Source organism: Lissotriton helveticus, chromosome 2_1 (genome assembly GCF_964261635.1).
Source record: "Lissotriton helveticus chromosome 2_1, aLisHel1.1, whole genome shotgun sequence".
Taxonomy (NCBI): Eukaryota; Metazoa; Chordata; class Amphibia; order Caudata; family Salamandridae; genus Lissotriton; species Lissotriton helveticus.
In genome coordinates, this window is record NC_136059.1 from 186,550,454 (window position 1) to 186,576,960 (window position 26,507).

Sequence of the window (26,507 nt, forward strand, 5' to 3'; positions counted from 1 at the left end):
TTTGTGACCTTTCTTCCTTCTGTGCCACTCGTTTACACTTCAATTGTTGTGCCCTTTGCCTTGTTTCCTTCGTCGCCCCTCACCGCCCCCGCCGCTGCGGCTCCGCCCCCCTGACTGCCCATTCGCTGCCCCCGCCTCCCAGCTGCTCATCACTCCCACCTTTCCATACATGCCGGCCGCTGTGCGGTCGCACCGCTGGTATGCGGCAAACCCGTCTGCGCCCGTCCGCACCTGGACCGCGCCCAGCACTAGCACCCCTGGCCCCCGCACCCGCCATGACGACCGCCGCCACTATGACGCCAGCACTCTGCACGCTCTCAACCCCGGACGGACCCACAACTGCTTCAAGGCTGCCCCTAAACGCACACACGGTCCCATCACCTGCCGGAACTGCAGCTACACCAGCCACAGAGCCGACGAACCACCCGTCAAGAAAGACCTCAACCACCTCCGATGCATACTACTGAACACCCGCTCCGCACGCAAACACGCCATCGAGCTCTGGGACCTGCTCAACACAACCTCCCCGGACGTCGCCTTCCTGACAGAGACCTGGTTGAACAACTCCTCCGCACCCGACATCGCCATATCCATCCCAGACGGCTACAGGATCACCCTCAGGGACCGTTCCAACGGAGTCGGAGGAGGAATCGCCATCAGGGTCTCGACTAGCACCGACGACACGCTCAGCACCGCCGAACACATGCATTTCCAGATCCACACAGAACCCAACTCCACCCTCAGAGGCACCCTCGTCTACCCCCCCCCCCCGACCCCGCCCCCAGGTCAGCGACTTCATCGCCGACTTCATCAGCATGCACGCCCTGACCTCCACCGACTACATCCTCCTCGGAGACCTGAACTTTCACCTTGAGAACGACGACAACAACTCCACAACCCTGATCGATAACCTCGCCAACCTCGGACTGAGACAACTCGTCACAACGCCCACCCACTCCGCCGGCCACGCGCTCGACCCCGTCTTCTCCTCAAGCCCCCATGTCTCCGTCAGCCACACCACCGAACTCCTCTGGCCCGACCACCGCTGCATCCACTTCACCTTCCAGAAACCCACCACACACCACCACACCCAACAGATCCCCTGCCGCTTCTGGAGCAAAATCACCGGCAAACCTCGCCCACCCACCAAACCCTCCAACACCGACGTCGCTGCCCACAACCTCAGACACTGGATCAAGGGCTGCGCCAACACCCTCGCCCCACTGAAGAACCCCCCCACAGAGACACCAGCAAGAGGGCCAGCTGGTTCATCGCAGAACTCCTAGATTCCAAGCAAGCCTGCCGGAAACTAGAGAAGAAATGGCACACTGAACAAACTCCGGCCAGCCACGCAGCACACAAGGACGCCGTCCGCAACCACCACCACCTCATCAGGGCTGCCAAGAAGACCTCCTTCAAAGACCGCCTCGACAACAACGCACACGACAGCCAGCAGCTCTTCAACATCGTGAAGGAACTCTCTAACCCCAGCTCCAACACCAACGACATCCCGCCATCGCAAGCCCTATGCGACTCCCTCGCCACCTTCTTCCACCGCAAGATAGCAGACATCCACGACAGCTTCAACACCCAGACAGCCCCAACAGACAGCAACACAGACGCACACCATCGACCACATCACCTTACTAGCCTGGACCAGCGTGAGCGTCGATTACCCCATCAAGACCATGAGCACAATCCACTCCGGCTCTCCGTCAGACCCATTCCCGCACCACGTCTTCAACAAAGCAAGCAGCCCCATCGCACCCCACCTACACAACGTCATCAATCTCTCCCTTGAGACCGCGACCTTCGCAGAGAGCTGGAAACACGCTGAGATCAGAGCCCTACTCAAAAAACCCAAGGCAGACCCAAGAGACCTCAAGAACTTCCGACCCATCTCTCTGCTCCCCTTCCCGGCCAAGGTCATTGAGAAAATCATTAACAAACAGCTAACCCGATACCTCGAAGAGAACAGAATCCTGGACCCTTCCCAGTCAGGGTTCCGCAGCAACCACAGCATCGAGACCGCCCTCATCGCCGCCACCGATGACCTCAGGACCCTGCTAGGCAACGGGGAGACTGCAGCACTCATCCTCCTAGACCTCTCCGCCGCCTTCGACACAGTCTGCCACCGCACATTACGCGCACGCCTCCACACCGCAGGGATCCGAGACAAGGCTCTGGAATGGACCACCTCCTTCCTCTCCGGCAGAACCCAGAGCGTCCGCCTCCCCCCGTTCCGTTCCGAAGCTTCCGAGATCATCTGCGGCGTACCCCAAGGATCCTCCCTCAGCCCGACACAGTTCAACATTTACATGGCCCCGCTTGCACACGCGCCCTACAGCACGACCTCAACAGAATCTCCTACGCCGACGACACTCAACTGATCTCTCCCTCACCAAGGACCCCATCACCGCCAAAGCCAACCTCCATGAAGGGAATGAAGGACGTCGCCAACTGGATGAAGATCAGCCGTCTGAAGCTGAACTCGGACAAGATGGAGGTCCTCAGCCTCGTCTCCAACCCGTCAGCCCGGGACGACTCCAGGTGGCCAACAGCACTGGGGGCAGCCCCGACTCCCACCGACCACGCACGGAACCTGGGAATCATCCTTCCCTCAGCGCTCTCAATGACCAAGCAAGTCAACGCCGTCTCCTCCTGCTTCAACACCCTCCGCATGCTCCGCAAGATCTACAGATGGATCCCGACAGATACAAGAAAGACAGTCACCCAGGCCCTCGTCAGCAGCGGACTCGACTACGGAAACGCCCTCTACGCGGGAGCCCCGACCAAGCTCATCAATCAACTACAACGCATCCAAAACGTCTCGGCACGACTGATCCTCGATGTACCACGACACGGCCACATCACCCCCACCTGAGAAACCTGCACTGGCTCCCCATCAACAAGAGGATAGCCTTCAAGCTCCTCATCCACTCACACAAGGCACTCCACAAGACCGGCCCAGCCTACCTCAACAGACGGCTCTCCTTCTACACCCCCAACCGCCAGCTACGCTCCGCACACCTCTCACTCGCCACCGTCCCGCACATCCGAAGAACAACCACCGGCCGGAGATCCTTCTCCCACCTCGCCGCCAAGACATGGAACACCCTCCCACTGAGCCTATGACAGACCCAAAACCTGCTGACCTTCAGGAGGACCCTAAAGACCTGGCTGTTCGATCAGTAGCGGCCCCTACCCCCCCCCTCCCAGCGCCTAGAGACCCTCACGGGTATGTAGTGCGCTTAGCAAATGACTGATTGATTGATTGCATAACAGCGTCGGGTGCCCAATGTATTTCAAGGGAGATCGGTCGCTGCGGAAAGACGCTGCAGGCTCTGGCCGGGGGGCCAGTCGGGCTGAACCAGCAAGGGGGGGAGGGGTTACAGCTTGTGATGCTCAAGTGCTCAAGGGTGGGGGGGGTCTTCTCCAAGGCCCAGGGGCGACGGGTGCAGGGGTGTGTCCTTAGGCGTCTGGTTTTCCTTACTGGAGCAGTCACAGCTAAAAACTAATTTCAATAATATAACAAGTTGTTTTTTAAATGTAGTTTGCTTCTTGTGTCCCCAGAGGAGGTGCAAGAACCTGGAAAAATTTGGAAGATGCTGGGTGTTTGTATGTGTGCTTTGTAAATAAGGTTGTGAGTGTCACTGTGACTAATACTGGTGTTCTGTTGTGATTGCAAAGTTATCTTTAACTGTAGCAAACTTTGATATTGTCATGCTTTTTTTCCCAACAGTGTACACAGGTTAAAGTGGGAAAGGCACAGTAAAATCTGTTTATTTTAGGAGTAATACAATGCATTGTTTTTTTTCTAGCGGAGTATTGAGAACAATTCAACCATCCCTGGTAATTTTAACTGTGGCTTTATTTATCAGCAAAATGCAAACATTGATATGGAAGTTTAGGCACTGTATGTATGTATGTGATATGTTTCCTTAATTTGCTCTTCAGACTGTACTCCTTTCCAAGCAGTTCGTCCAGTGGGATGAGATTTTAACTCAGATGGAGGCAGCCAGTCAAGTGAAACGTGTTCTAGATTAAATGTGGCCATACTGAAGTAATTTTTCCAAACAAGTGAAGCTGGTGCGGCACAGGGAAACAAGCCTTTCACTCCTTGTACGTTGTTTCCAAACATGGTCATATATTGATAGCTATATGTAATTTGAAACCTGAAACTATTTGTAGTTAAGGCTGGCTGAAATTGGATTTAAAGTATGGGCATCTGTTCGATGTGTCTATACTTTTCGGTGATGAATTGTGACCCACAAAATTGTTGCTTAAACATTGTTTTTTGTTTTTTTGTTTGTTTTTGGGTTAGCAATGCCATCTATCTATCGCTGTGCCATGGGTCAAAAATAGATTTAATTTCAAATGAATTATTTGCAAACTTGACTATGTGCTCCTGTTAATAGAATTTGTTGCTGTTCACATTAAAATGCATTTTATATTTATTTATGTTTACAAACTTAATTCATATTTCTGTAATATTCAATATGCCCTGAATACCAGAAAAATATCCAATGGTATGATATTGAAATGGCGCATAATAAAATATTTTAAAACTATACATTTAGAGATTTCATTTTTTGTAAATTACATTTAAGACATCCACATGAATAGAATCTGTGGTTAGTAATTATTTTCTTCGAAATATTTGTTAATATATTCGGTATTTTATATGGAAACCGCCAAGAAATACCTTTTTAAGCTAAAAAGATTTTCTAGTGTTCCCTAGGCCTTTGCACAAAAACTCTGTTTTCTCACATACATGTGGTTGGATTTGTAGTCTTAGCCATATTTTATTCACCGTACCTTGCTTCAGAAGTTCTTATTACTAATTCTTTTTCACAAACTTAATTTCATGAGGCTGAATTTTTGGCAGGCATCACTAAATATCCCTGATAATAATATTAAAAAAATTATTTTCTACTTGCCTCCCACTATTGAACCCTCCCGGTGAATAGCATGTTTATGTAGGTCTATATGTTTGCAGCATGTGAAGCTATAGATGACATGCTGTGCACATTCCTGCCATCTAGGTAAAAAAAAATTTGTTTAAAGGAGGAGTTTCGGCTTCTAGATGAAACATGGTACTTCCCTTCAAACCTGCAATGCTCCAAGGCACATGCTACACATCAGATTGTTTTTGTTTTTCCACCATTGGGTTTGGAGTAGCTTTGGGTTTTCTACCACTGTTGTGACTAAAAATTTAAATATTTAGATACTCACTAGCTAGGTCATGGCATCGAAGAAGAAATAAATGACACCGATGTGATTACATTTGTCATATTGAACGCCCAGGTGCAGGTTGTATGAAAATAGCTTATTTTGAGATAGGCTATAAAAATACTCAGTTTAAAATGTTCTGCTCACGGAATAGCAAGTTTACTGTGGTTAGACAACACCATGTCAGTAACATCTGCTTAACCACAAGACTGCCTGCACAGTGTGTATTGTTTTTCAATCAAAGAAAACTAATCAGCACCAACAGGACAATAGAAGGGCACACTGTTCGGAAATGCAGGGCAAGGACTTTGAGTCCTCTCCTTGAGCAGCAAAATAGAACGTAAAGTTCTACAAGAGGGAAGTACCATCCGGTACTTCAGACAACCAAAATGGGGCGGAGTCTTCTTTCTACTTCTGCTGGAGACTCTGACTCTGAGAAACTGAACCACCAGGACCATAGCTGGATCCCACACACTTGACAAAGACGACACTTTGAGTCTCAGGGGTTAAAAGGATGGATGTGGCCTACACCTCCGGCCTTGGAAAGATACATCTCACACAGAGGAATCTGTGGCTTATTAGCCACCTATGTCATCCTGCCTCTCCAGTAGAATGTTATGACCTCAGAGGCAGCGATGACAGATTAGAACCTCGGTGAGGGCAGTGACAGTTGATGTGTCGTCGTTAGTGAAGGTGCTTAATAAAAGGAAGCTCTTACCTTAAGCGGACTAAGTATTTGCTTCAAGTCTTATGGGCAGCTTTGTTATTTTAAGGTAAAGATAATTATTATAAGGCACGTCTGAGAAAGTAGAGCCTTGAGGTTTTTTTAAAATCTTTGCTCTTGTTTAAAAGTGTCACTCTCAGACCATCATCTTGACAGCAATTAGTTTCTCAATGGCACAGTGACTATTGGATTTTGTTGTCATCATAAGGATTCACAAGGAGACAAACTATTTGTAGTTAATGTATTAATTTACCTATTTCTGCAGTGTTAACTCATTTTAACATTCAGAATCTTACTGATGTTTTGAAATTGTTAATTTTAGAGGATTATTTGGGTGAACAGCAGGTTTCAAATCTAGGTTACAGATTTATAAATGTTGCAGAATGTTACTTCACCACCGTTTTACCGGCCATCGCCAGGTGAACTGTTGATTGGAAGGGAAAAATGGAGAAAGGCTTTTGGGAACTATGCACGTGTGTGTGGCACTACTCTTAGTGCGTAACGTAAACGGGCATTATTGTTACATTGTTTGGGAGCAGAAGTACAGGATGTCTTAGAAAATGTATCTGATCTACCACATGCTGAAGCGCATGATTTGAATGAATTTGAAATATCCATAGCTAAGTTGGATCGACATTATTTTCCACGAGTGAGTACAATTTTAGAAAGGTATCATTTTGGTCTCAGGGGACAGGGTCTGAATGTATCTGTGGAAGAGTTTGTGACTGCATTGATGAAATTTGCTTTGAAATGCAATTTTGGGGGTGCAGTTGAAGAGAGGATTAGGGACCAATTTGTTTTACGATGCAATAGTGACAAAATAAGAGAGGAATTAAGGATGAAAGTTGAACTTCCCCTGGAGGAAGTACTTATTGATGCGAAGAGGGTGGAGCATATAATGAAATGTGTTAGTGAACTAAAACAGAGTAAAATATGAATTCCACAGAGAAAGAAAATAGAACTGAAATTAATGCGGTCAAGACGCAGATTGTTCCAGAGATTAAACAGAATGCTGAAGCAAAAAGTGTCAGGATTTTAGAGCAAAACTTCAAAGGGAATTGTTTCAGGTGTGGGTTCGAAGGTCATAGAGCAAATGACACATTTTGTCCTGCTTTATTTCAGGTAAGCAATTCTTGTGGTATCATGGGACATTTTAGTAAAGGTTGCAGAAACCAGTATAAGAAGTACAATGAGGGTAGAGGCAAAGAAGTGTGTCAGGAAATAGTTTTGCAAGTTGAGGAGTTATTTCCGTTTGAAGTGGTGAGCATTGATGGAAAGGATATTATGATGAAATTTGACTCTTGTTCACATATCACAATAATTTTTGAACAAACGTTTTTGAAAATGTTTTCTAACAACAAGGCTCTTACTTAAATTGATATACAACCTAGAGGTTATGGGGGTTCATGTTGGGTAATAAATCCATTAAATTGGGCAATAAATCCTCCAACCCTCCTCAGAGCACAAACAAATAGACCCCAGCTGCCACAAAACACAGGAAATGTTCTTGCACCTTTGTCCTTTTATTGGCATGCCAAGGCAGAAGGCAGATGCAGGGTCATGTCTTGGAACAAGCTTCTTCTGCCCTTCATAGATAGTCAGAGGAGAATAAATAGGGCAGAAAGTGCAGTCATCAGTAAAATCATAAGATGTGGCCTAGGCCAAATATGGTTGTACATATACAAATAGAAGTGTCATGCAGGCCCAAGACATAGAGCAATATAAGGGCACAAGGGACCAGAAAGCAAGTTTAAGCCAACCTGCAAGATTCAGAGGCTTTTCACAGCTGTTAACCCATGACGTGTCAAAGAGGGCAATACAGGGCATGGGGTCAAGCTTTAATAAATCTGTAAGGGGAGGGGTGATCAGGAGCACAGAGCCAGCAGTTTGGTCAGAACAGGCCAAGTTAACTCAGTGGGTCTGAGATAGTGTGGAGGAGAATATGGATTGATTCACTTATTTGGCTGATGCAAACATATAGATATATATCTTTTCCCACAGTTCAAAGATTGACACGCTAGGGTATTTTGAAGCATGCATAGATGCGAGTAGGAATAGTACGTGTGGAAAGGTTTATGTTTCTTGCCATGGTGACGGTGTCTTGGGTTCGGGTCATCAGAAAGATTTGGGGGTCAGCCTACACCTGAGCAAGATTCCACAAGTACAAATAGATGAAATTGAGTGTGGTCAAAACTAATTTGTGCAGGAATTTAAGGATTTGTTTCAAAACAACAAACTGGGAAAGCCAGTAGGCTACACACACAGGTTCAAGTTAAGACGCAACACAATTCCTGTAGTGGCTAAGGTAAGAAGGATTCCCTTACATTTAAAGACGGCTGTAGAAAGTGAACTCAAGAAATTGGTGGAGTGTGGGGTCATTGAAGAGGTGGAGGCAACAGAATGGTTGGCTCCTATTGTCGTGCGTGAAGGAAATGGTGATATTTGCCTTTGCGTGGATTTGAGGGCACTAAACAGAGAGATAGTGGTTGACAAATTTCCCTTGCCAAATATTGAGGAAATGATTACTACTTTTTCAGGTGCAAGAGTATTTAGCACATTAGACTTAATGTCCGCTTATCACCAGGTTGAATTACATGTGTGCGCTGGCCCTTACTGCTTTTACAACTCCTTTTGGCATCTTTCGCTTCAAGAGAATGCCATTTGGCTGAATTTCTGCTGCAGCAGTTTTTCAACGGATCATGTCAAACATTCTAAAAAATCAATCTGGTGTAAAGTACTCTCAGGACAACATAATTATTTTCGGATTCAACAATGTGGAGCATGATCAGCAAGTTTGTGAAGTGTTACACAAACTCAGATGGCTGGTCTAACACTGAAAAGTGACAAGTGCAAGTTTGGAGTTGGTGAAGTCAGTTATTTAGGGTTCAAAGTTACTTCAACAGGCATCAGACCGAAGAAAGAACTGGTTGAGACAATCAAAACCCTTCAGGAACCTAAAACCAAAGAGGAGCTTTCTTCTTTTCTGGGGATGGTTGAAAATGATAGTTGTTTCATCAAAGACTTTGCAAATAAAAGATTTAATATGAGAATTCTGTTTTAAAAAAATCTGCATTTTTCTGGGGGACATGAATGTTCTCAGGAGTTTGTAAATGTCAAACAGGAACAATTCTCCTTCTCTTCGGTCTTGGTGTGAAACTAAGATTGTTTGTGATGCCAGTGAGAAAGGGTTGGGAGCTCTTCTAATTCAAATGAAAGAGGGCAAGGAAAATTTAATTGTGTGCATTTCAAGAACTCTCAGAGGTGCTGAAGGTAACTACTGTTATTGAGAGAGTCTTTAGCTTTGTATTGTTCTGTAACGAGATTTAAACAATTTGGGTATCAGATTCAAAGTTCAGACTGATCACAAACCATTAGTTGAAGTATTCAACAAGAAGGGTCTAGATTCAATTTCATCACGTATTCGTAGATGGGTTGTGGGTTTGCAGGATTTCTGCTTTACTGTTCAGATGATGTGTGTGGAGAGAGTTAATGAATGTGAGAAAAGTTGCCGCACACCAGAGATGGGGATGAAACTGCAGACTGGTATGACTATATTTCTTATTTTAACACCTATCAACAAACTTGCCATTGGCAGAGGATGTAAATGGAAGCAGGTTACCCCTACTCAAATGTGTCTCTTGAAGTGTCAATGGGTTGGGAAATTAAAAGAACCGCATTCAATATGCTCCATATGCATGGTTCGGGCATAGTATTTCTAGAAGAAATGTACTTAGTATCCACAAGCAGTTGCGTTATTAGCAGAGGGAGATGCAACTCACTTATTGGAGAAGGATTGACACAGCTTGAGGAGAGTGAATGTAAGATGGCAGCAACTGGTACATGGAATAGGGGACATTTCACACTGATGTTGGTGTACATTACACTCAGGCTACAGGCAAATAGCCCCGATAGACTGAGCTTCAACATATTGCAGCTCTAGAGAGGCAGTACTGATTCTGAGGAGGTACATAAATGTTGTGGGCGATAAGGCTAGATAGAAATGGGGGGCAACAGAAACCAGCCATACAGAGGTTTGTTACCAAATGTGACAGGTGTATGAAGAGAGGAACACCCCACACTACACAAGTAGTGTTATTACCAAGCTCAGAAGTGTGTTTCAGGAAACAGTTAAAAACCTGGCTTTTTAATCACTAAACTTCTTTTGTGGCACCTGATTCACGGTCCCCGGCACCACTTGCTCACTAAGCGCCGGGACACCTCAGTGGGAGGTAGCTGTTGTGCGATATAAACTTCAGTATTATTATTTTTATTACCCCGCGGCCCACAATTCCTTTTCAAGGATTGATTCATTCTTAACAATGGGAGTGACCCCAGGTATGCTCCGGAGTGTTCAGTGTTTGGCCCATGGGGTAGCACATCACTGTGGATGGAATTTACATGAGGGAATTAAGGCACACCCTGAGCAGATGGCTAAACGTAAGGGAGTTGAAGGACAAGTGTAGGAAAGTGCCCTTTCTGCATGGTTGCCCCCTAACATTTTGCCAGATACCTGATGCAATTTGACTGAGTGTGCATTGGGTCCATGCCAATCAGACCATCAGGCCTGGTGTTCTTTCCCTCACCTGTACCAGTGTTTCCGCAATTGGTACAACTCTGGCCTACCTGTAAGCCCCTTGTAAGGGGTACCTAAGGTACTACGGGCATGGTAGTCAGGTGAGACCTCTGAGGGCTGCAGCATGTATTATGCGACCCTCAGAGACCTCTCACCACAAACATGCACACTGCCATTGCAGCCTGTGTAATCTCTCTGGTCGAGTGATTATTTGAGATCCAGATATGGAATCATGACTTAAGATTACCTCTTATCTAGAAACGGTGCTTTAATGAAAAATTTAGATAAGGGTAAGGTTTAATAGGAAGTGGATGTGATATGTGAAGTACGATGTGATCCTCACATCACGTAATGAAAACTCAACATCTTTAAAAAATGGTCTACATGTTTCAGTCCACCTGCGCCCTCTCTGGGTCGTTGGCTTTCCTCAGGACCAATAGTGCATGGGATCCCTTTACTGAGGATACCCCAGGTCAGGTGGAACAATGTCCCCTGATATCTCTATATAAGCCAGATTTATTCTGTCCGCTTTTTGTGAGAACACTTTTCTCTCCTGAAATCAGAAGACAAAATTGTATGTAATAATACAAATCAAGTTCTATCAAACTGGTACATTTGAGTGCTATAATAGAACATGGTTTTTTTGCCCTCGATCACTAACTATTGTATCAATATAGGGTATTCCCTTCATCACTAAATATTATTCTACTAACAGTCATATGAGTCTAGTATATATCGAAATTGCTTACCCACCATATTGTTAGTGCCTGTCTTCTCTGGTAAGTCTGACATGCAGCAGTACTTTATTATCCTAGAATAGCAATCTTCGTGATATCTGATTAAGTTGCATTTCTTATGAGAAATGCATATGCTTGAGAGCGCGTGCATTCAGTTTTCTCAAGCATTCCCGGTACGACAAGGAATAGGAGGAGGGCAGCCCGGGGACGCTGCAGTACAGAGGTAAGTGGTTTTAAGTTTCTTTTTAATTAATGTTAACTTACTTCTTAATAGGGGGGTGGAGGCGGGGAGTGGTGCAAAGTTCCACAAAGTTTGTCTGCAACTCCGTGGAAATCCACGTAGCCCCGCTGCGCACACTACGCACTGGGTTAGTTATCAGCTCATTTGAAGTTGGCGAGCGAGGCCCCATTCTAAAGTGAGAAATAGGTGGCAGGGTCCAAGGAATGACTGCGGCTCAGGGGAAACACAGAGGGCCATTAAAGGGGGAAGAATGAACTTCCGCAAAGTGTGAGGTCCCACAAATGCGCAATGAGTGCCCATCCATTGGAGTAATGTGCGGTTAGCTTGTAAAAGGCTGATGGCGGGGAGTGAGTTTCGCTTAAGTACTTAGGAGGAGTGAAAGGAGAATGAGCGACGATGAGTGAATGAGGAATGAATGAGGGCCACTGACACATGAGCGTAGAGTCTTATCTGACGCATGAGGCCAGTAATGTCATTCCCTTACACTCCGGTATAGTGCATGCAGAGAGTATGGGGTAAGTTTGAACCCTATTGAATTATGTGAGGCCCTCTAGGGCAGTAAGTGGGGCTCCATTGGGTGTGAGTGGGGATTGATGGCGCACCTTGGTGTGAGTCCATGACTGCTGCATGGGCCTGATGGCCAGGAGTGAGAAACAAGAGTATGAATGCAGTGCCATAGAACAGGAGGAGGTCTATAGAACTGTGAAGGGCAGAGATAGGAGGTGTGTGAGATCTCACTGAAAGAATGAAACAAGGGAAGTTCACTAGATTTCTGATGAGGGGTGGGTGAGACTCCAACAAAATTTAGTAACTTACTGATGAGAGATGGATGAGACTGCACTGGAATGTAGTAATGTACCGATGAGGCATGGGTGAGACTCCTGCGAATTGGAAAAATTATGAATGGGCGACACTCAATTTAAACTCAGTAGACTATTAATGGGTGAGACTCCATTGTAGTGCAGTAGATCGTAGATGGGTGAGACTCCACTGAAGTGCAGTAGAGCCAGGGCCATCTCGCCACGGACTGACGTTTGGCCATGGTCAAGGCCATGTCTTCTCGCAGGGGTCAGGAACACAGCCATCTTTTATGTTTAACGGGCTCAGGAAATCAGATACACCGGGCAAGGTTCATTGTGTGGGAAGTGGTTCTATTGAATGGTGCTGGCAAGCATGTACACACCTAGCACAGGGTTTAAGGAAGTAAAGACAAACTATCTGCTCCCCATCATCGTTTTGAGTCACATCTGTTGCCCTACTCTTTTTTTATGAGTCTCAGAACGGCAGAAATAGCCAAGGCTCGGCCGTTTTGGGACAGGTGGGGTGAGCAGAGACGGAAAATGACTCTTGTCTCTTTTCCTTCCCTTCCTGCTCAGAGAAGGCAAGGACAGTGCCCTCTTCTCCTTCTCTGATGCTGGCAGCTGCTCTCTTCTCTGTTCTCGCTCTTTCTTCTTCCCTCTCTTTCTGTCTTGCTCCTCCTCACTTGCGTGATGCTCTTTCCTCACTTTTCCTTTATTTGTTCCACTGTGAAATAGATCCAAAAAACAGAAACACTTCGGCTGGAAATGTCATTTTCCGAGTTTTTTCTATTCCAAAGTGCACCCTCAAGCAAGAAAGAACAATCATTGGCATAGCCAATAGGTCTCGCCTTTGGGACCGTATACGTGTTTAGCCATGCAACACTTGATGTTTTTGCACCAAGGATATAATGCTGCATAACTAAATACTTATAAGGTCCCAAAGGCAAGACCTATTGGCTATGCCAATGCTTGTTAGGTGTGCAGTGGTATTTTGCTTAGCGGATGCAGTGTGTCAATATATTGAGCATGGCAATTGCACACATAACACACAGGCACTCCCTCAAACACATTTGAACACAGGCACACATGAGACCTACACAACCTCACAAACATAGGGCTAAAAAACAGTCTCATTGTCAACGCAAAACGCTCGGTCTGTGCCCCGAGCAACAACTGCAGCTCTCAGGACACACCTTCCCGAAGCTGCACAACACATGTACACAATGAGCTGACATCAGCGGCTGTTAAACCCTGTACCAAATGTGAAAACAATCACTTAAGTGTGGAAACACCTCCAAACTGGTTCCACGGCTCCTTCAGTGGATTCGCGAGGCGCTGGCTGGACGGGGCCGGGATGGGCCTTTCATCATACGCCCCCAGTGACTGACAGCTGTCAAAGGGACACCGTGAACAACGACCCTCCTGGAAGGGAGGTTTGCACCCACACCTCCCTTTACCCAGGCATTTAGTAGATGAGCAGCAGCATTCAAGGCCCCCTCACAAAGCGTCTCGAGGCAGGTCCCAAGGATGAGATGCTACACAAGCAACGCACAGCAGAGGCACTGGCAGAGCTGAAAAACACGGAGAACGTGTAGTGTTTGCAGCAGCCGTGGAAACCAGCAGGTCCTACTCGAATCCATGTTATGAAATGATGATTTGCACTTACTGATTAAGTTACAACTAAATAGGGAGGCAGACATAAACTGATAGGGGACGTCTGACCGATGGATGGAAGAATAGACATAGATAGACAGGTAAGCAGGCTGACAGGCAGACAGGCACACGGGACTGACAGGCTACCTGACAGTCACACTTCTCTCATCTTCAATTTGCAGCTTCATTTGTTTGGCAAATCGCAGTTTGCCGCGTCCCAGTGATTCCACCCCTTCTGAAACCCCATTAGAGTCACTCTCAGGTGGCCACCTGCACCTGGGGCAGTGCTCTGAAATCTGAACTACAAACGCACGCTCAGCTGAGCACCTGTGCACGTGCATACGAATAGTAGGCATTTCATTTACGGAATTCCCCATGCCTGCTTTCTGCTATATAATACCCCCTCTACCTCCTCACCCCTCCCCACCACACACATGAATACACAATTCTGCAGAAAAGTTGAGTTACGAGGGAAGGGACGTCCCTTACCGGCCTGAGAGATGGCCTGGTCCAGCCAGGGCAGCAGTAGCAAACCGCACCAGAGGGCCACGGGGCCCACCCGCAGCTTCATCCTTCCAGGCCCGGCCTAGAACCAGTGCATGCCCGGGAAAAATCAGCCTTGAGTCCTTTGCGAAATATATATATTCTGAAGGGTCAAATGCGTTTATATAGAAGACCACACAAAATGAAATCCTTGAATAGGGTCCAAAGTAAGCGTGCAAAAAAAGAAACACCCAGCTGAATAAAGTCCTTTGCTTCTACTTTTCTGCTCTCTGACAGTAGAGAAAATTGTGTTTTGATGAAAAGTAAAAAATTGAAAAGCAAGAGAAATATAAGAAAACACCGACTGTGGTGAAAACAATGCGATGTAGGGCAGCGGGAGGAAGAGAACAAAAGGCCAGTGACAATGCCGCTGGGAAAGAAAAACAGTCACAGACAGTGTCCGGCACCCCCCCACCCTCTCGCTCTATATGGCACAGTGCAGGCCTCCAAGCCTCGTGACCCCACCCCCCTTTTGTTGATGCCACCCGGAGTAAAATGTTTCTGATTCCAGGACTGCATTTAACTATCACATTTAGGGGCTCAAAATATCACAATAAAACAACGAAAATATACCAACGAATGAAAAATGAACTCTGCGTTACAGCATGACTCCTATCTGTGCCACCAAATTTAATTGCCCCTGTGCGGTCTAGTGTTTAGGCCAGCTGTGAAAATATCGAAGTACAGATACTTTGTAAACAGAGCGTATCTACTTCATCGAAAGCGTTCATGACAGCTTACAAAAGGACCTAAGGTTAAAAACCCTGCTAAATACTGCATTCTCCAAATCACTGCAGCACGTTTGTATTTCTTTGCGCTATGCTATCGCTCACCAGCGTCTCCTGACCGGCTTTGCTCACTCCTCATGTCGCAGCGCGTCGGCCTTCCCAATGTCGCTTCAAACAAGCACAAGCGCATCTCGCGCAGCAGCAGGGGCAAGGAGGGGGGCCTGCGCGATTCACTTGCGGGAGCAATAATTGCTACCATATGGTGCCGCTCGCTCCCGCAAGTGAATCGCCACACGTGCCCGCGTTGCCATTGAAGGCAATGGAACGCGTGCACGTTTTTTTGCCTGAAAAGGCGCATCAATGGCTAAAGGTCTTTTTGCCTATGCAGCGCATGGGCGCTGTTTAGGCGAGACCTAAAAAGGATTAAAATATGAAAAATAACAAAATTAGCTCCACTTTACAAAACTTACCAGTGAAGCGCTACTCTCTTTTTATCTTCTTTCTTTGCACTACATTATTTGCCCCGGTTGGGGACGCGCACCATTCCTGGAGGGACTGCAATACCTCGTTGATGTGTGGAGTGGAAAACATTTAATGTGATCCTTTTAAGGGATTTTCCTTATTTTAGCTTTAAAAATTTGTACTGCATCTCTGTGTTCAGGAATGTGGTCTTTTTAAACCAAACTGCTTAGGTTTTGTAAGGATATAAGCAATGCACATTGAAACAGGTCCCTTCTGGGCTCTGTAGTCATGTCCCTAACTTTCCAGGAAAAATCACTAACTGGTTTCTTAATAATGAATGTGAAAGCATTAAGGTTACTATGTTCCTGCTTACATTCACATGCTTTACTTAAACTTGCATTCCCTAGGAGAGTTTGCTTTTTCCAGGATGTTGCTACCTTGTTTTTTCAAGCAGCATATTACTTTTGTCTAGTCACATCCAGGTGTTTATAGCGGGGCACAATTGGGTTGTAGTTGAAGGCAGGGCGAGTTTCTCTCAATGGGGCAGTATGGTGTTCAGTGTAGAGAGGATGTGGCACTCTGGCTAGAGCTGTCGAATTTAGAACTGGGGAACCAGGTTCAGCCTTTATGACCAGTCCACTTTCCTGAGGGAGCACATTCCCATGCTACTCCTTAGAAGACCCCAAAAGCTCAATGGGCGTATTACAGAAAGTGTACCGGGGATCCCATGGGCTTTCGCGCCCGATTTGCCTGCCCACGGGGCACTTTGGTATTACAGAAGGGGCCGCAGAGGCCGCAGACACTTGTGCGGCCCCTTCTGTAATACCAATAGCGCTGGAGCAGTTAAAGCGCCAGCGGTACCTCCAGAGAGCGTTCCCTCATTTGCACCGTATTCATCAAAATACGGTGCATTTCCCTTCATTGCGCTGGGCGCACCTTTCAAAAGGTGCGCCCAGCACAATGAAGGGAAATGAGCGGCCTCTATAACGTGGCCCCTGGGGTCTCAACACCATCAGGTGGACCCTAGCAATGGCAAATGTGGGTGATTGAAGGCCTGTCTACCACAATCCATACTGAAGTTCACCTCCAGTCTTGCGGGCAAGTCTACGAAGCAGCGCACCCTAGAGTGACAGTGACTCTGTCACTGAGGTCACAAGACCGTTGCGGCAGTCCACCCCACCCATTGGTACCTCCATTGGCCTTGTTTCAGTAGTAGTAGTGCAACTCACCAGGGATTGGCAATGCAGGATTTTCATGCACACCAAACTAAGTTCGCAAACTTTATGATCTCTCTGCTTCACGCACAAGCACTTTTAACATGTGCCGCCTGTTTTCGGGCCACTGGAATTATGCAGCAATGGAGGACAAAATTACGTCGCAGTGTTGTATTGCGACTTATATAGCGCACGTATCACCCGAAGGTATCAAGGCGCTTGCTTAGGGAACCCGTCCTGGTATTCCCCAGTGAGATACCCCGGCAGGGTATCCACAAGGTGAAAGTCAGGCATCCCGCCGCGAGGGGCCGTAGTGGAGATTAAGCAAGCTATTGCCCAGAGTCGCAGAGTGTGACCCCGTGAGTCGAGTAGGCACCAGAGCGAGAATTGTCGAGTCCGTGGAATTTTAGCCCGGGACCCGCCGAGGCGGGGAATCGAACCCTGGTCCACAGCCGATCTCAGCTTCCGGGTCTGCCGCCTCTAACCACTGAGCCACGCTTCTCCACTTGACTAAATTGTGTAGCAAAAAAAAGGCTGCAATGTAATGTGATACATTTTATGAAACTTTAATATTTTGAAATGTTTACACAAACCTACAGTCTGTGCAAAGATTTTGCCTCGTTAGTACCTGTGTAACACACAAATGCGGCAGTGAGAAAGGTGACCAGTCAACCTTTGCAAAGGGCCTTCCACTTTGCAGCAAAATAAGTCCCATTTTATTACTAATTTTTGATCCGTGTGAGCTACAAACCATTTTTTTGTTAAAATCGTCCGATTATGCAGCAGATGATGAATTTTGTGGCAAATATTGTACAGCCAAAATTATGTGCAAAACATTTGCAAACTAGGATATTTTGCTGTTCATATTTGAACTGCTAAAAAAGGGAAAAGAACTGATGGCAGAAACTGCATGGCTCGGAGACAAATGGCTTGTGATTCCACTTTTAAGTGTATTTGGCACATTCTGTGATTGAAAACATATCCCACTTTGTGAATGTATTTTAACTCATATAAAACCTTAAATAAGTATATGTGTCTTTTAGTTGAATAAGAGAGCGTAGTCGTTTGTAACTGGTCAGGGAAATGCCAAACAAATACTAAAAATAGGGGAGTTTTACTCTTTCTGGCCACACCTCTGACTCCACCCACTGATCCAATCCACGGGTTATTCCTGCCCTCTGATTCTCCGCCCACAGTTCTCCTACTTTTTTTTCCCCTACTTTTTTTCCCCCACTCTGACCACTGCTTCCAGCTTATTATGTTTTGCATGTTGAGGCCCCACAAACTGGAGTATTATTGGAGTCTGACTCTGGGGTTAAGCGCGGCAGTCGCAGATCACAGTTGGCTGAGGTGGGAGCTGGGGCTTGAAATTAGGAATCGCGGGCTGCATAGGGCACTCTCCCTGTGTCCTGCCTCTTTACTAATTAAGCCTAATAAAAGTACCAGAAAACACTGTATCAGGAAAAACGCTATTTTGTAGTCCCTGACTTTCCTTTAGCACAATAATGCATCCTGAGATATGTAGTCTTGCATTACATCAGCTTAACCAAGTGGACTAATATACCTGAGAGCAATGCCAGGAAAAGGGAAGACCCATGACTTGCCACTGTGGTCCTTATTCATGGGCTTTTGTCATAGGGCAGGGCTCCCTGCTGCGCTGCCCGATGGCAAAAGGAAAGGGCAGGAATGCGCTTTATCTATTAGATACGGCGCATTCCTGTGCTTTCCCCTACGCCAGCACACCATGAGCTGCCGTGTGCCAACGTAGGCACCTTTGCACCATGGCGTTGCGGAGATGATTGATTTTGTGCAGGAAGGGAGCCTTCCTGCACAAAATCAGTCCATTCAGGCGCATTCCTTTTCTATGTGTGCTGCAAAATGCAGCACACATGTGAAAAGGTAGAGCCAATGTCGACCAAGAACCTTCAGTGTTTGCCCGGCGTTAGCCGCCTCTCATACCATCCGATATTACCAAACAAAGAGGCAGGCGCTGGAGACAGGAAGGCAGGAAACAGGAGTTTATTCCGACGGAGCAGAACACGTCAAATCAGACAACAGGGTATCTTCTCGAGGTGCTCTAACCGCATCTCTGAGGCCTGGCCTATTATACACAGGTTTATGGCTTTATTACATACACTGCATCCGTAATGTTTCTTTGAAGGACAGAAAAGACATCCTCGGAATCCCCGGTCCAGGCCCGTTCCCACACACATCTACAGTAGAGTTCCCACCCCGATCTCAGCATGTGGTGGTTATCGCGCAGCTGGACATTCCGCTGGGAACGGGGATGCGTGTGATCAGTCGGATCTTCGGGGTGCGAAAGCATTGATTAATCCCCGCTCCTTTGATGTGAGGCGAGGTCCTACTGTAGGGGGCAATAAACTGCATCTGTTGGGCTAGGTGATGGCCTGGGGTCAGGCCGGACAATCGGGCAGGGAGGAAGAGGTTATCAATAGGGCCTGATCTTTGAATGAGATGAAAGAGCGAGGGGGTTCAGCACGGGATGTGGCTCGGAGACAGGGTCGCGTTAGAGGTGCGTTTATGGCCCAAGCAGTAGAGACCGGGGACTGTCGGGGCGCGGGGGAATGCTTGCGAGGCCGGGGAGTGAGGGGGAGAGACGCGCAGGCCACGACACACAAAATGGCTGCCACTTACGTGCATGATGGGGCCTAAAAGGGACAAGTTGGCGTGGCCACTGTTTCACGATTTTCACTTTAATTTCAACAGTGGCTGTGGTGAACATAAATGAACGCCGCTTTTATATACCTAATTTTGGTCATTTTCCACAGTCCCCAGTTTTTATCATAAGTTAGTTCATTCCTGTTCATGTCACAGGTGAGGATGTACAAGCTGACATTAGTTATACAATTCGCTTTGGTAGCCCATATGCATTACAGGCAGATGGAAATAATTCTGCTATCAATGCAGACAGAATCGTACATAACCATATGTAGTCAATGTGATGGGCGGGGAGACAGTGCATACAAAATTACATTAGCTGCGTCATACATTAGACCTTGGAGGCGGGGACATTACTTTAGACGATGTAGGAGATTCGTCTGAATACAAACATGATGTCATACAAAAAATGTTCTGGCAGGATAAGGGCTATTATCACTTGAGGTCTGGACTCCATGGGGGTCAAAACTAGACAGCATGTTCATGTGCATGACTGGTATTCTACAATCATCAAGATACAGAGTTAACGCCTTCTTAGTTATCCATGTACAGTTGAAAGTGACCGATGTAAGGTTTCGAAAGCTCAATTGGGTGGTAATCAATACAAAGCGGTTGGGAGAGGAATTCAACTTAATACAAGGGACAGTCAAGGGGTGGCAATGTTAAAAAAAGGGGTTCGTCTTTCCAGTGTCTTATTACAGCGAGCCATCACTGGTAGGCTCTCATTGTTTTTCTTCTTTCGTTGGCACTGTTGAGCACCGGCGGTGGAGCTATGCGTCCAGCTCGGATTCAGATTTCGCGTTGCAGGGTGTGGCCACTCTTTGCTCTCGGACCACAGTCCTGTTTGTCCTGTTACCTAACTAATCTACCATAGGTACTTTAGTCGGGGTACCCGTATTCCGTTCTTCTTTCGGGACAACCCTATTCTATCTTTTGTGCTGTGTTTTTTTTTTTCTTTAAGTCAAGTTCAAAAAAACTCTATATGGAAAAAGGGGTGATGGGGGCGTGCTTTGGGAGGCCGAGGGAAAAGAGGGTGGAGTGGGATCAGGTCTGAAACGGACCAAGGAGGGCAGAAATTTCAAGCAAGTGGGCCCATCAATCGGGCACAATGGGCTGGGACTTTCGGCGTGAGCTCATCAACATGTAGGTGCTTCTGGACAGCCCTTCTTTTCTTCACTTTCCACGTTGAGAATGATGCCTTGTCCCACAACTCTTTGCTCTGTGGCTCCACCTTGGTCGAGGTCATAGATATTCCCCGATCTGCAGCCAGGCTGCACGTCACGTCCGGTCCCTCTCCTCCGACGACCGCACGTTATCTTTAAATGAGTACAAAAAAACAAGTCTTAGAGAACTGGCAGGGGAAGATGTTTACACACTTTAATTTCTCTCCCAACCCCAAGTAGTTGGGGAAACGTTTATTGGTCACGATAGGGTGGATGCTTAGTAATCCTTACATCGGTGTACGCTGTTAACTCATGCATCATTGCTGTGGTGCAGGTCTGCAAGTATCTTTCTATTTTCAAACATCATGTCTGTCTGGTGTTTATTCCTGTTATATTCGCGAGCGTGGCAAGAAGTCTGATATCCAACAATTACATGGTTCATCGAATTCAAACCGGATCCTCCAGTAGAGACTTGTGTTTTTCTAAAACAAATCCTGTTGAGCTATATTTTATCATGGGCTTACAGCTACTTTTTCCAGAGAAGGACATACGTTAAGCATTGTTTTTTTTTTTTTTTGACAACAACGGCTAACTTTTATCAGTTTTTGGACGATTTATCTTTAAAAACAAGGTCATCAGCTACAGTCTTTAAGATTTTCTGGGACGGCTGGTTACAGAACTGGGACCATTCTGGAAAAACGGGGACGTTTCGGACATTCTACTTTTGTGCAATGGGCGGTGGTAACCCAAATGATGAGGGTGGTGTTACTAAAGCACTAAAACAAAAAGCCACTGACATATAGTTCCCTTTTAAGGGTCAGATTAGGGGACATTAGTCGTCTTACCTGTCCTTTCTTTCTCAGCCAATCAAGTTCCATCATTTTACAGAAAGGAGAGGTAGTAATATGGCAAAATACAATTGTTTTGTTTCTGTCAATTTGTTCAAACACTGTCGTGTCTAAAGCCAATTATACCTGTGCCGGCGAGGTACAGTGTCGTCATTTATTCAAAAGGGAGCAAGGGAGCCCTCAGAGGGAGAGAGCGTCGTGTGCACCAAATAGGCTATTAGTACACGTACAACATAAAGAGAGAGAGAAACGTGTATAATAATAGGTTATTCAGTGCACACACATATAGAACAGTACGGGTCGGTTTCACATATAAAACACAAGCTGAGGGAAAACATAAATTCATAGTTTACGTACACACAAATACCAGATAGGGTGCAACAGTACATACATCAAGTACGGAAACCTAAGACAGAACACAGAGCTATTTTGGGCAAAAGGACTTTGTCATGCATGTTGCGTATTCTCAGTATTCCCTTTAATTCATTCTGGGGGTCGAGCTCTTTGTTCTCCTTCCTTCCTAATAGTAGACAATTTTTGTTGGTAACCTCGCTTCAAAAATACTTACTTCTTTTTAATTGGTCGGACACTAGTCCAGTCGCGCTTATACTCACGGTGGGGTCTTCCAACATCTAGCAAATGATGATCCAAGCTGAGGTAAAGGAGGGGTGTCAGTCGGACGTGCGGTGGTACAATTCTGACTTTTCTATGAGGGTGGAAGAAGAAGGGGTAAATCTAAAAAAATAACAATATCCCTAATATCTGGGCTGAGGGGGATTTTGGATGAACCCCAACCCGGGGTACTCTTAACTTTTCTTATTTAGTCAGCACATAAATTGACTCACTGGTGCGCATTATTTTGGGTGTACATTTGGGATATCGGTTGGGGTTGGGTTCGTCGTACTGAAATAAGCCTTCGAGTTTCTGGTGTAGGCCACTCTCCCATTCGCTAGCTCCAGAGAGAGTCGTTCCTAAGTAAGGAAAGTGCTATGTTTTTATTCGTCTTTCACATGCAGGTACCATGTTCGGGCTTAATTTTCCTATCCCATTAACCGTTCGATCAACGCCTCAATCATACAAAAGCATTCTTTTATTGACCCAGACGTGCGCCACACATACGCATTCATACCGTACAAATCAGGGCCCATGAGCACATTCATACCATACAATCTTTCACGCTCCCAGAGATAGCTCCTACATATAATGTACCGTCTCACAGAGCTAGCCTATTTTCCTCCCGCGGAACACGATGCGGTTTTAGGTCTTCTCCATACTTCAGCTGAAATTCCGATGTAACCTGCAAAAAAGAAAAAGAGGGGGGGGGGCAGCGTTCAAAGCACATCAGCGCGCATAAACACGAAATGTTTTTACCTACCACGTACTTGACTTATCTCTCTGGGATGCAGTCCCTTATGTCTCGGCATTGAAGCCCAGAGGAACTGGTAGTGCGGCAAAGATAACCAATGGTAGTCTGTTCATTACATAGATCGCCCGAGGGCAGTAGTACAGACCGCGTGTAGGAGAGGGTCAAAGGCCAGGGGTATTCAGTATAAGGTGGGGTGGTGACGGATTCATGTTTTCATTCGAGGAAAAGAAAAGGTTTACGGTGGTATAGGGTCGTTCCTGGTCGCAGAGCATGGTATTTAAAAAAACAACCCTATCAATCTAAATGACTGTTATGATGCTAGTTCCATATATATTTTTCTTTTAAAACCTTGATTGTAAAAATTTCAGCATTCAAATACGGGCCTCCAACCATACAGGCCGGCCACGGGGCAGACGGGAAACGCATGAGGTAAGGAGAGATTACACTGTAGTATAGGAGTACGTAACGAGCGAGCCATTTAATTGGAAAAAACTAAACGTGACAAACGGTTGCAGGATCAGTGAAGGTTGATTTTATAATTGAAAGTATAACAGGATCAGTTACAATAAAATCGTCCATACGCACACCATGGGCGAGTATCATGAGTAACATTACTTCGGAGTTTTAATAATACAATAATCAATAGTAAAAAAAAACGACATCAATAGGGTTGTCCGTATGCCCAGTCAGTGCGCTTCCCCGCCCGCCATGTGCACAAAGACCGCGTACATCCCCCATAACATCAAGGCTAAGTAACTAGAATCGTCATAAGGAGTTGCAAGTCCCGCCCATACTGGCACCATTTTGGTCTAGGCCAGGCCGGTCCAGAGTATAATTCAAATGCCTCCAATAACTAGCGGCCGGACCAGAATCCTTTTCGGCAGTTCAAAAAATTCCGTTAACGCCAGCAGAAGAGACAGGCGGCATGAACCGCGACTTAAAGGCGAGGAAGGCAAAATCTTCCCTACCGGGTCACGCTGGGGTCCCACCGGAACTGATCGAGTTGGCAGTCTACAGTGTCTCTTAGTAATTCGGACAAAAGCTGGTGTCAGCATGAGAGCATCACCATCTTGTGACAACGTTGTGGCCACTCCGGAGAGCGGGACAGCAGGCGTATCCCTCCACCGATGCGTTGAATCAGTCTTTCCTACGGCACCAGATGTGGATAAGGCGGCGGTCGCCCGGGGCAGCGCCATATCTATGGGGGATAGTCGAGCAACAGTGGCGGTTGCCCCCACCGGAAGCCCGCGGGAGTCGAGGGCCAACGACTCTCGTAGAATCTTTAAAGCTGAGAGGACGTCTTCAAGAGTGGGGCTCATGCCCGAGCAGGCAAGCATCCGAGTACCATGGTAGCCCAGAGCCATCCTAGTGGACCAGGCCCAAATCCGGGGAGCCAGCCGCCATCTTGAGAGTCCCCCCCCCCCTCCCGCAGCTGTCCTTCACCACAGCCACCGGAGCGGGTCCCCCGGCCAGTCAACAGCGGGGGCTCGTTGAGAGGAACACTAATGGCAATCTTAGTGCGGGAGAGGAACCTCCACCTGGGGGGGGGAGAGGGGTCCGTCCGCGCCGCCTCTCCGCGGGCGCCCCACGCCATCTCCTGGCGTAGATATACAAAATGGCTGAACCAGGCAACAAAGGGGGGAGCCATCAGCAGGGCATCCCCCGCACACAACTTGCTGGACACCACCTCTGGACGATCTGGGGACGGGCCTCGGCGCGTGGTGTTGCCTCCGGCCTATTCGCACAATGGTCCTCCACCCCAGGCCGCCACCGACGCTACCTCGCCGGCTGATGGCTTTTGTAGACTTTCTATAGCCCAAAGCCAACTAAAAAGTAGCCCAAAGTAGCCCAACATTGCTACTTTAAGGAAGGAGGGACAGGAACAGCGTCAAGCAGATGGCGAATGCATTGGGATTGATGTTGCAGCCGGCTGCCATGTAAATATTTGTATAATAAAACGTTTTAACATATTACTTTGCTGGAGTGTTGTATATTTTTATATTATTTGCATAGGGTTTGTCGTTATTTGGGCGGGGTGGGCGGCGGAGCCGAGCTGTCTTGCGGTCATCATGGCGTCGAGCTCGGCTCTTCTCACTAGTTTCATATTTCTCATGAGGGGTTGTTCCTAATGTTTCTATTTTAGCGGGGTCAAAAAGATCCCATCAGTGGCCTACTGATTTTGCTCGATTCCTTTTGTTTTTCCTAACGATTTTTATGTTATAGTTTGCTAGCACGATACAGCGGCTAATCCGTATTTTTATATTCATATTTTTATTAGGGGTGTCCTCTGGTGGAGCCGGATGATCTACCTCTAATAACGGTCCGGGCTGAACCAACTACTGAACAATGGGGAGAAGATAGGCATGACGGGTTACAATGGGGACAAAAGTCTGCACTACCTATCCTTCACTACTTTGCGGAGACTAGGCAGAATATTTCCATTCTACAGTATTCGCAAATAGGGAATACCCAAAGAGAGAACTAATTCCAAACAGTCAATGTTCGGACAATCAATCAAATGAGGGATAAAAATAGGCACGACGGATTACAACGGGGGCAAAAGCCTGCGTTACCTATCCTTCACTATCTGCAAAGACTAAACAGAGTATTGCGACTCTGTGCTTGTTTGCAAATAGAGAATGATCCAAAGAGAACCAATTCCAAAACAGTAAATGCTTGGATAACAATCAATCAAATGGAGAGGGAAGCAGGCACGACGGATTACAACGGGGGCAAAGGCCTGCGTTACCTACCCTTCACTATCTGCAAAGAGAGAATACTCCTATTCTTCCCTGTTTGCAGACAGAGAATCTCTCAGAAACAATCAAATGAGTAATACTAGTATTTTCAAACAATCAAACAATCAATTCGCAATTTGTCGTGTTACACGACCTTACCCGGACCGCATGGACAGTTTCTCGTCTTCCGCTTCCAGCACCTGATCGTCCTCTATTCTCCGTAATTGCTGTGGCACTCCTGATGGTTCCCAGTCAGGACCGTAGATCACTCGAGAGAGGTCTGCTCGGAACCAGTGAAGTTCGGATGATCGGCTGCCAGACGAGGGTCTATCGGGCAGGTGCACTTCCCGATCGTTGCAGTCGTTCACTCTGTCGTTGGGACCTCTCCCACTGGATCCACGTGTCGCTGATGGGCCCCACGTTTGGGACGCCAATTGTGAAAAGGTAGAGCCAATGTCGACCAAGAACCTTCAGTGTTTGCCCGGCGTTAGCCGCCTCTCATACCATCCGATATTACCAAACAAAGAGGCAGGCGCTGGAGACAGGAAGGCAGGAAACAGGAGTTTATTCCGACGGAGCAGAACACGTCAAATCAGACAACAGGGTATCTTCTCGAGGTGCTCTAACCGCATCTCTGAGGCCTGGCCTCTTATACACAGGTGTATGGCTTTATTACATACACTGCATCCGTAATGTTTCTTTGAAGGACAGAAAAGACATCCTCGGAATCCCCGGTCCAGGCCCGTTCCCACACACATCTACAGTAGAGTTCCCACCCCGATCTCAGCATGTGGTGGTTATCGCGC

General features: G+C 46.8%; 1 protein-coding gene across 1 annotated transcript in view; it reads left to right on the forward strand.

Annotated features, from left to right (window-relative positions):
* The window catches only part of DCTN3 (dynactin subunit 3), a 62,499-nt gene extending 57,928 nt beyond the window's left edge, over window positions 1-4,571 (forward strand). Inside the window, exon 7 of the mRNA XM_078674697.1 lies at window positions 3,958-4,571. Within this exon, the coding sequence (XP_078530823.1) occupies window positions 3,958-4,047 (90 nt within the window). The 3' untranslated portion in view covers window positions 4,048-4,571. The remainder of the gene's footprint in view (window positions 1-3,957) is intronic.
* The last annotated feature ends 21,936 nt before the right edge of the window (window positions 4,572-26,507 follow it).